Source organism: Rutidosis leptorrhynchoides, chromosome 2 (genome assembly GCF_046630445.1).
Source record: "Rutidosis leptorrhynchoides isolate AG116_Rl617_1_P2 chromosome 2, CSIRO_AGI_Rlap_v1, whole genome shotgun sequence".
Classification (NCBI taxonomy): Eukaryota; Viridiplantae; Streptophyta; class Magnoliopsida; order Asterales; family Asteraceae; genus Rutidosis; species Rutidosis leptorrhynchoides.
The window spans coordinates 564,070,838-564,082,192 of record NC_092334.1 but is presented as its reverse complement, the minus strand read 5'-3'; the positions used below and the strand labels follow the sequence as shown (position 1 = coordinate 564,082,192).

Here is an 11,355-nt window from a genome sequence, read left to right as displayed (position 1 = left end):
CGATAATTAAAAGTACAATTAAATACAATAACAATAAAAATGCGATAATTGGAAGTGCAATTAAATATAAAATAAAGGAGATTAAATATGAAATAAAAGAATTATGCTTATTTAAACTTCCGTAATCATGATGTTTGACGTGTTGATTTTAATTTTTAAGCCCATGGGTTAATTGTCCTTTGTCCTGGATTATTTAATATGTCCGTCTGATTTTTGTCCATAACAGTCCATCAGTCATAAATATAAAGTGCGAGTGTCCTCGTCAAATTATTCTTATACCCGAAGTTAAATATTCCAACTAATTGGGGATTCGAATTGTAACAAGGTTTTAATACTTTGTTTAATGAATACACCAGGTTATCGACTGCGTGTAAACCAATGTTTTACTACTTTGTTAACATTACACCAATTACCCTTGAATGTAATTCACCCCTGTTTCAACAAGTCTATTAACTATTAATCCAGTTCCGTGTCCGGTAAAATGAATAATTATTGGTATTTATAGATATCCCGCCCACCGTACCCAGTCAAGCGTATGTGGTTATATATAAATACGTCGAATTATAAGTTTGTATATTAAATTAACAAGGTATTGTTTAGTTAATATAAAACCCATTAATAGCCCATAGTCTAATTTCCACAAGTGTCGTTCTTTTATCCAAACCCCAATTATGGTACAAAGCCCAATTACCCAATTTTAGTAATTAGCCCAACATCATGATTACTTCGGATTAAATAAGCATAATAATAACTTAGCTACGAGACATTAATGTAAAAAGGTTGAACATAACTTACAATGATTAAAAATAGCGTAGCGTTACACGGACAGAATTTCGACTTACACCTTTACAATATTCGCTAACATACCCTTATTATTAGGATTTAAAATTAAAATTAAAATTAAAATATAAATTATAAATATATATTACGTATATATTGAGAGAAGAAGGAAAAAGATGATAAAAATGATCAGAATTCGGTTGGCTTTATAGGGAGTTTCAAAACTTGGGGCTCCGCGACTCGCGGCATTTTTTGCCTTCAAACTCCGCGAGTCGCGGAGTTTGAAAATACAGCTCACACCAATTTGGAGTCTTTCTTGCCGACGGTTTATATTATAAATATAATATATATATAATTAATATAATTAATTATATATTATATTATATTTATATACATAGTTAACTTGTACTTTTTAGTCCGTTGCGTCGAGCGTTGAGAGTTGACTCTGGTCCCGGTTCTGGATTTTCGAACGTCCTTGCGTACAATTTAATATCTTGTACTTTGCGTTTTGAATCTTGTACTCTTGTAATTTCGAGACGTTTCTTATCAATAATTGGAACCTCTTTGATTGTATTTTGTACTTTTGAGCTTTTTGGTCGTTTGCGTCTTCAATTCGTCGAATCTGTCTTTTGTCTTCACCTTTTATTATTTAAACGAATATCACTTGTAAACAGAACAATTGCAACTAAAAGCTTGTCTTTCTTGAGGAATAATGCTATGAAATATATGTTCGTTTTTAGCATTATCAGTATTCTCATCCCAAAATATTAGATTTTAAAAGTGGGACTATAACTCACTTTCACAGATTTTTACTTCGTCGAGAAGTAAGACTTGGCCACTAGTCGATTCACGAACCTATAACAAATATGTACATATATATCAAAGTATGTTCAAAATATATTTACAACATTTTTAATACGTTTTAATGTTTTAAGTTTATTAAGTCAGCTGTCCTCGTTAGTAACCTACAACTAGTTGTCCATAGTTAGATGTGAAAGGACCCGTCCTAATCCATCCGGACGAAGTCCATATCGATTATAAACGATTCACAACAGTTGATTACATCGCGAGGTACTTGACCTCTATATGATACATTTTACAAACATTGCATTCGTTTTGAAAAGACAATCTTTCATTACATCTGAAGTTGACAGACATGCATACCACTTCATAATATATCCAACTATAATTGACTAAATAATGATCTTGATAAACTCAACGACTCGAATGCAACGTCTTTTGAAATATGTCATGAATGACTCCAAGTAATATCTTTTAAATGAGCAATTGTACAGCAGAAGACTTCTTTCATACCTGAGAATAAACATGCTTTAAAGTGTCAACCAAAAGGTTGGTGAGTTCATTAGTTTAACATAAATAATCATTTCCATCATTTTAATAGACCACAAGCTTTCATATTTCCATTTCTCATAAACATACGTCCCATGCATAGAGACAAAAATATCATTCATATGGATTGAACACCTGGTAACCGACATTCACAATATGCATATAAGAATATCCCCATCATTCCGGGATCCTCCTTCGGACATGATATAAATTTCGAAGTACTAAAACATTCGGTACTTTGGATGGGGCTTGTTGGGCCCGATAGATCTATCTTTAGAGTTCGCGTCAATTAGGGTGTCTATTCCCTAATTCTTAGATTACCAGACTTAATAAAAAGGGGCATATTCGATTTCGATCATTCAATCATATAATGTAGTTTCAATTACTTGTGTCTATTTCGTAAAACAGTTATAAAAACAGCGCATGTATTCTCAGTCCCAAAAATATATATTGCGAAAACATTTAAAAAGGGAATAATGAAACTCACCTAATGTATTTTGTAGTAAAAATACATATGGCTATATTGAACAATGAACAATGCAGGGTTGGCCTCGGATTCACGAACTTATATTATTTGTATATACGTTAAAACATATACTTGTAACTGAACAAATAGATATAATATTATTAGTGGTATAGTTTTTATATTAATAACTTATATATTTCATTATTTAATTAAATGTATTCATTTTATATGTTTTAATACATAAGATGTTAATATTGTTTATTTATGTGTATTAAGTATATGTTTATGTAAATATCACTTGTTTCTTAAATTATTGATTATACTAAGATATTGATATTAATACTATTAAATTTAACAATAATAATAATAATACAGGAAATGATAATTTTTATGTAAAGTGCTAATTTTAATAATACTTATGATGTTAGTAATTATGATACTACTAATGATATTCTTAGTAATAATACTAATTTTTAATAAGATGATAAATTTAAAATTAATGATACTTTTAGTTTTAATGATAACTATCATAATGCTAATATTAATAATAAAAGTAACCATTTTTACTACTAGTGATATTAATTTTAGTAATAGTTCATTAAGAATGATTCTCATAATAATAACTATGATAAGGTTAATAATAATACTTATATAAATATTAATAATATTACTTACCTTAATATTACCACTGATACTTATAATCACAACATGATATTAATACTAATAATAATATTAGTCATATTTCGTATAACTTTGGTAATAATTTTAATACTAATAATAATAACAATAGTTAATAATAATGGTAATAAGAATAATAATAATAGTCATAATAATAATACTAACAATATTAATACTAGTACTAATCCTTAATAAATACATAATAATAAGTATATTACTAATAATAATAACAATAACAATAATAAATAATAATAATAATAATAATAATAATAATAATAATAATAATAATAATAATAATAATAATAATAATAATAATAATAATAATAATAATAACAAGAACTACCTCATGGGATTTTTTTTTTTTTTTTAAAAAAACAGCCCTTGTAGGGCTTGAACCCGCGACCACCAGAATACCCTTCAACACCCTAAACCATGATACCATTTCTGTTTTTCTGAATATATCATATTTCAAATATATATAACCCGATTTATTTGTGTCTCTTTTCTTCTCCTTCGTCACCATACCAATCGTCCAGGAAACAATTTTCATTACACATAAGTTTTTGTTTTAGGTTTAGGAATTACACAGAAACAGATTTAACAAACTCATTGGTGATTAACAGGTGCGAAAGAAATAAAAACAAATTAAATAACAGCATCGCTGTTAGTCGAAAAACAATAATAATAACTCACAGCTTGATTCAAGAATTTAGACACTTATAGGTTGTACTTACAACATGAAATATGTCTTAAATACATCCTATAAACTTTACAAATCAACAATTTGAATTGAAACGTAACTGATAAATCGAATTCGATGGAAGAACATTCTTTGACTTTTTGGCAAATTAAGTTTGACTCTAAAATTCTTTCTTGATACTAAAAATTGGGGCTTGAATCTTTTCAGAGAGTTTAAATAGGGGATTTAGGATAGAACTGCATTTATAGAATTTGAATTAAAACACGTATTCTAATTTTGGCTAAAATGGATGAAGAACAGAGTGTTTTGGTATGTTTCCCATCTTTTTCTGTTTAATTCGATTAAATGACAGCAACCCAGTTTATAATTGATGATGACAATGGATAGTTAAACAATCTCCTCTCATAAAAATGGATTTATCGACCGATTCAAAATCCAGTACAGAATAATAATAAAAAAAATAAAAAAATAAAGTAGACACAGACATCTAACGGGTTTTGGAGTGTTTCAGTTTTAACTTCCACAATATGCGGCAGTAATTATCAATCACAAACAGTTAAACAAGGTTTTAGAACTGATTTTTGGATCTTATGATTATATACGCATTTTATCTATATCTATATATATATATATATATATATATATATATATATATGCATATAATTGAATTTATATCATTGATTATGTATTTGTCTTGTAATTATATATAATAGCTATATATGTAATGATATATATATCTATAATCACATTTTATATATATATATACATATATATATATATATATATATATATATATATATATATATATATATATATATATATATATATATATGTATTTATGTAACTAGTTTATATATATATATATACCTAATTATATATATCTGTTTATATATATACCTAATTCATAAGTTTTGGTAATTAACAGATATATTAATACTATTAATAATATTATTAATAATTAAAGATATTAATAATAATAATATTATTGATAAATAAACTAGTAAAAATATATGATAAATAGTAACATGAAAATGATAATTTTAATAAATTTAATTAATAATAATGATAATAATAATTTTATTAATGATACAAATAATAATACTGGTTATAATAATATTAACATTATTAATGATAATAATATCATTAATAGTAATAATAATACAACTTAAGTATCTCAAATTTTTTTTTTATATGTCCATTTAATTCTCATATTAACATTAATAATATGGATAATGCAACTACAAATATTAATGTTATCATTAGTAATGAAAGTAATAATAATGATATTGATATATCCTTTATATTTTAACTTTACTCTATATTATATAATAATATTTATATTATATTTTAATAATTATTAATAGAACTTATATATGGATTCATAATAATATTTTTACATAATTAACTCAATTGATTTAAGTTGTATTTCGATTTATTATATAAACTGTTATTTATATATTTTTATACATATATATACTTAATTACAACAATCATTCGTGAATCGTCGAGCACAGTCAAAGGGTAATCGATTACATGAATATAGTTCCAACATTTTTGAGATTCAACATTACAGACTTTGCTTATCGTCTCAAAAACATATAAAGATCAAAGTTTAAATTTGATCAGAAATTTCCGGGTCATCACAAGATGTACAGAAATAAATTGATATATATTATCTTGACCCAATCCACGACCCAGTGTATACACATATCAGGCTAGATCACAAATCAAAGTATATATATTTTTGGAATCAACCTCAACCCTGTATAGCTAACTCAAACATTACTGCATATAGAGTGTCTATGGTTGTTCCAAATAATATATATACATGGGTCGATATGATATGTCAAAACATTTGCATACGTGTCTATGGTATCCCAAGATTACATAATATATTAGAATATATGTATAATACAATATAAGTTAGTTAGGATATGATTTGTATAGAATTGTTACAATATTTCCTTTAGCTACAACAATCAAAAAATATCCAATCTTGTTTTACCCATAACTTCTTCGTTTAAATCCGTTTTGAGTGAATCAAATTGCTATGGTTTCATATTGAACTATATTTTATGAATCTAAATAGAAAAAGTATAGGTTTATAGTCGAAAATATAAGTTACAAGTCTTTTTTGTAAGAGGTAGTCATTTCAGTCGAAAGAACGACGTCTTGATGACCATTTTGAAAAACATACTTCCACTTTGAGTTTAACCATGATTTTTGGATATAGTTTCATGTTCATAATAAAAATCATTTTCCCAGAAGAACAACTTTTAAATCAAAGTTTATCATGGTTTTTAATTATCAAACCCAAAACAGCTCGCTGTGTTACTACGACGGTGTATGTCAGGTTTTACGGTATTTTTCGTGTTTCCAGGTTTTAAATCATTAAGTTAGCATATCATATAGATATAGAACATGTGTTTAGTTGATTTTAAAAGTCAAGTTAGAAGGATTAACTTTTGTTTGCGAACAAGTTTAGAATTAACTAAACTATGTTCTAGTGATTTCAAGTTTAAACCTTCGAATAAGGTAGTTTTATATATATGAATCGAATGATGTTATGAACATCATTACTACCTCAAGTTTTGTGGATAAACCTACTGGAAATGAAAAAAATAGATCTAGCTTCAAAGGATCCTTGGATGGCTTGAAAGTTCTTGAAGCAGAATCATGACACGAAAACAAGTTCAAGTAAGATTTCCACTCGAAATAAGATTGTTATAGTTATAGAAATTGAATCAAAGTTTGAATATGAGTATTACCTTGTATTATAAAGATATCTTACTGTAAATAAGAAAGATTTCTTGAGGTTGGATGATCACTTTACAAGATTGGAAGTAAGCTAGCAAACTTGGAAGTATTCTTGATTTTATGAAACTAGAACTTATAGAATTTATGAAGAACACTTAGAACTTGAGAGAGATCAATTAGATGAAGAAAATTGAAGAATGAAAGTGTTTATATGTGTTTTTAGTCGTTGTTATATGGATTAGATATAAAGAATGTGTAATTTTGTTTACATGTAAATAAGTCATGAATGATTACTAATATTTTTGTAATTTTATGAGATATTTCATGCTAGTTGCCAAATGATGGTTCCCACATGTGTTAGGTAACTCACATGGGCTGCTAAGAGCTGATCATTGGAGTGTATATACCAATAGTACATACATCTAAAAGCTGTGTATTGTACGAGTACGAATACGGGTGCATACGAGTAGAATTGTTGATGAAAATGAATGAGGATGTAATTGTAAGCATTTTTGCTAAGTAGAAGTACTTTGATAAGTGTCTTGAAGTCTTTCAAAAGTGTATGAATACATATTAAAACACTACATGTAAATACATTTTAACTAAGTCGTTAAGTCATCGTTAGTCGTTACATGTAAATGTTGTTTTGAAACCTTTATGTTAACGATCTTGTTAAATGCTGTTAACCCATTGTTTATTATATTTAAAGAGATGTTAAATTGTTACATTATCATGATATTATGATATATAATATATCTTAGTATGATATGTATACAGTTAAATGTCGTTACAACGATAATCGTTACATATATGTCTCGATTCGAAATCATTAAGTTAGTAGTCTTGTTTTTACATATGTAGTTCATTGTTAATACACTTAGACATGTTTACTTATCATTTATCATGATTAAACATAGTGTATCAATATCTTAATATGATTCATATGTATTTAGTAAGACGTTGTTATAACGATAATCGTTATATATATCATTTAGAGTTTCTTAATTCAATAAACTCAATTTTATGTATATAACTCATTGTTAAAATACCTAATGAGATACTTACTTATCATAATATCATGTTAACTATATATATAATCATATATATGTCATCATATAGTTTTTACAAGTTTTAACGTTCGTGAATTACCGGTCAACTTGGGTGGTCAATTGTCTATATGAAACCTATTCCAATTAATCAAGTCTTAACAAGTTTGATTGCTTAACATGTTGGAAACACTTAATCATGTAAATAACAATTTCATTTAATATATATAAACATGAAAAAGTTCGGGTCATTACAGTAGCCGTTTAGATTTATTATTGATCTGTGATTATGCTATCTCAAGAAACAAAGCAGCGCGAACACGGGCGGTACATAGTGAAGACAGAAGGGAGTATCCGTCCCGACTCGATTTAGAAAAAAAAAATTACACTCAAATTTTTTAATTTTTTAAAAATTAACGATTTTTTAGTGTTTACTCTCTTTCACTAGTTTTGACCCATTTCAGGTTGGGTTCAAGCTCCGCCACTTAGCGCGAACCCACTTAAGCATTTGCAGGGCGAGCCGACGGCACACCATTGGCAACGGCGTCCTCGAGAGTAAGCTTGGGACGATGCGTGTTGGCAATGGTCAAACAGAAGCATATGAATTATTACAAACTAGTGAAATGACCCGTGGAACCACGGGGTTGTTTAAACAAAACAGTTTAATGATATGTTTTAGGTATTAAGTGAACGTAAATGCTAAAGTTATTTAGTTTAATGACCCGTGGAACCACATAGTCCGACTAAGAAACTCGTCAGCTGAACATTTTATCAAACACTTAAAATGCATATTAAACAATCCATATCCAATCATAAGAGATAATATTGATTGTCATTTTATTTTAAAAGTGAAAATTAAAATATAAATGTAGAATTGGTTTCCTTCTGCCTAACTTTTATACCTTCTCGTACTCAGTTCAAAATAATTAATTAAGATAATTTAATTTTAATAATTAAAATAATTATTAATAAGATTTAATAATTATAATAAATTAATAAAATTTAATTTTAATTCAAAATTATTTAGATTAATGACATCACCCACCATGCTTAGATTTTTTTCCTCTTCTTTTTGATTTTTTCTTAGTAAAGGAATTAGACTAATAATGACATCATCATTCTCGTACTCAATTCAAAATAATTAATTAAAATAATTTAATTTTAATATTTAAAATAATTATTAATAAGATTTAATAATAATAATAATAAATTAATAAGATTTAATTTTAATTCAAAATTATTTAGATTAATGACATCACTCATCATGCTTAGATTTTTTATTTTCTTTTTGATTTTTTTTAACAAAACAATTAACCTAATAATGACATCATCATTTTAACAATATAATAAAAAGTATAGATTAGAGAATAAATATATTTTAACTAGGAATCCAACACCCACACACATACACACACGATATGGTATAAGGATACAACATGACTTGCTAGCCTATTCAGATGTTGTTTAACCTTTTTTACATTTATTTATACTTTGTTTAAAACATAACATATTTACAAATTGTACATATATACTCATATGTTGTATTCAAACTTTTTGGTAGAGAATACAACAATAATATCATATCTATCTACCTTTTTACAATTTAAACGAAAAATTACAAAATAAACATTTGTCACATTTTTATTTAATTAGTAGTGACAATCCACCAATGTTGGGGTGGCGGACAAATGAACGGACGGTTGTTGTTCCTTCTCATTTTCCCCCGCCGGTGAGAATCCAACGGCTGCAGCACTTTCACGCGGCGCCGGAAGATTAAGATCCAAACTCAAACACAATGCATCATTTCTATACTTACCATCATCACACACCTCCTCGGTGGTGGTAACCGGAGTGTACGGAATCAAAGCCAATGTTGTGTTGTTATTTATGTTGTCATTATTGTTAAGGTTATTGTTGTTGTTAGTGTTGCTATTTACGCTTTTATTCCCGCCACCTATCACGCGGTGTCGCCTCATGTGACCACCCAATGCTTGTCCTGAGTTAAATTCGGTACCACAAATCGCGCATTCGTGAAGCTTGGATGAGGACTTGATCATGTTTCCAACCCTATTGTTTAATTGAAGCGGTTGATAACTAAAAGATGAATAAGTGTTGTTATTTCTTGATTGGAATTCAAAATCTGGCTGTTGTTCAATGTGACTGTCCATAACCATTGTGTAAGGTTGTGGTTTTCGTATGTCTTCGGTATTTTTAGGTTTTCTGTGGCTGGCTCGATGGCCTCCAAGTGCTTGAAATGAAGAAAAAGTCCGGCTACATGTCTTGCATTCGTAAACGTAAATACCAGCACTTCCTGTTGTTGAAGATTGTATGAATTTTTTGCTATTAAACTTTAATGATCCTTCATACTCATCTTTGGTCCTTTTGGACGTTGAAAGGTCTAGTGAGATGCCTTTTGAGAGAAGGATTAGGGATTCCGCGGTGTCTTGATCTTCGGTCGTGGTGCTATTTGATGGAAAACTAGAGGAAGAAACCGGAGAATACATTAAATCCATATTACTAATGTTTGTTGAAGAAAATGTGAAAATAATTGGAGATTGTGGCCTTTGGCGTTTTGTCCGTTTGCCTTTAGCGATGTTGTTCGTGATAGTGATATCTTTAGGACCACTATCATCACCTCCATAATCGGCTAATCCATCGGCTGCCATGATGGTTGCAATGGGGGTCGTGGTGGATGTCGTGATAACGGTGGCATCGATGGTGGTGGTTGTTGTTTGTTCTATGGCATTAGTGGTGGTGGTGGTGGTGGTTTGTTCTATGGCATTAGTGGTTTGTTCACCATTGGCGCCTGAACCGTTGGCTACCATGATGGCGGCAATGGGGTCAGTGGTGGACACCGTGATGGCGGTTGCATCTGTGGTGGTGGCGGTTTGTTCAATGGCAGCATCCATAGGTGGCTAGGTTTATGAATACAATCCAAATAAATTAACTAGTCACCACCATGCATGCATGACCTAAATATAGAAAAATTCATGGAGAGTAAATATAGGGTTAAGGGAAATAATCTATATTAGAATTGAAGTAGTGAAGGTGCATGCATGTTTATATATATATTTTTGTGTATGTGAATTTGAGTGGGAGATAGAGAGAGAGAGAAGTGGTAAGAGTGGATGGAACACAAAATTTAACAAAACAAAGGCCTAGTTTAATTTGTATGGAATTTTTTTTGGTGCTAATAAAAAGAATAGCAAAACATGCTAGCCCAAAGGCCAACTTGATTCTGTGACCACTACATTATTATTGACCTGAATATATTTAGAACGTATTATCTTTCTTTCGCTACAAATAACCAATAATGTGCAAGATATTAATCGCTTTTAAAATCATCCATTAATTTTAAACTATTTGGATATGATGTACGTTAGTTGAATCCTAATTAACCATTCCATGAAATATAGTGTGTTATATTAGGTAACACTCCATCTTTTGAAGGTATTTTATTAAATTATTATTTTTTGGTGATAATTAACTTGACTTTAATAGAAAAAGGACTAATCATGTAATAGAGAAGGAATCAAGTGTTCAAAGTAATAGATGTGGCGGGATAGAAAGTGTAATTA

At 28.7% G+C, this 11,355-nt stretch overlaps 1 protein-coding gene across 1 annotated transcript; it reads right to left on the bottom strand.

Annotated features, from left to right (window-relative positions):
• Nucleotides 1-9,426: 9,426 nt before the first annotated feature.
• Nucleotides 9,427-10,686, bottom strand: LOC139889752 (uncharacterized). Its single transcript, XM_071872688.1, has one exon. It carries the CDS (start codon nucleotides 10,684-10,686, stop codon nucleotides 9,427-9,429), a length of 1,260 nt encoding a protein of 419 aa, XP_071728789.1.
• Nucleotides 10,687-11,355: the final 669 nt, after the last annotated feature.

Coding starts and splice junctions, on each gene's coding strand:
- LOC139889752 (XM_071872688.1), bottom strand. CDS start 10,686: ATGGATGCTGCCATTGAACAAACCGCCACCACCACAGATGCAACCGCC.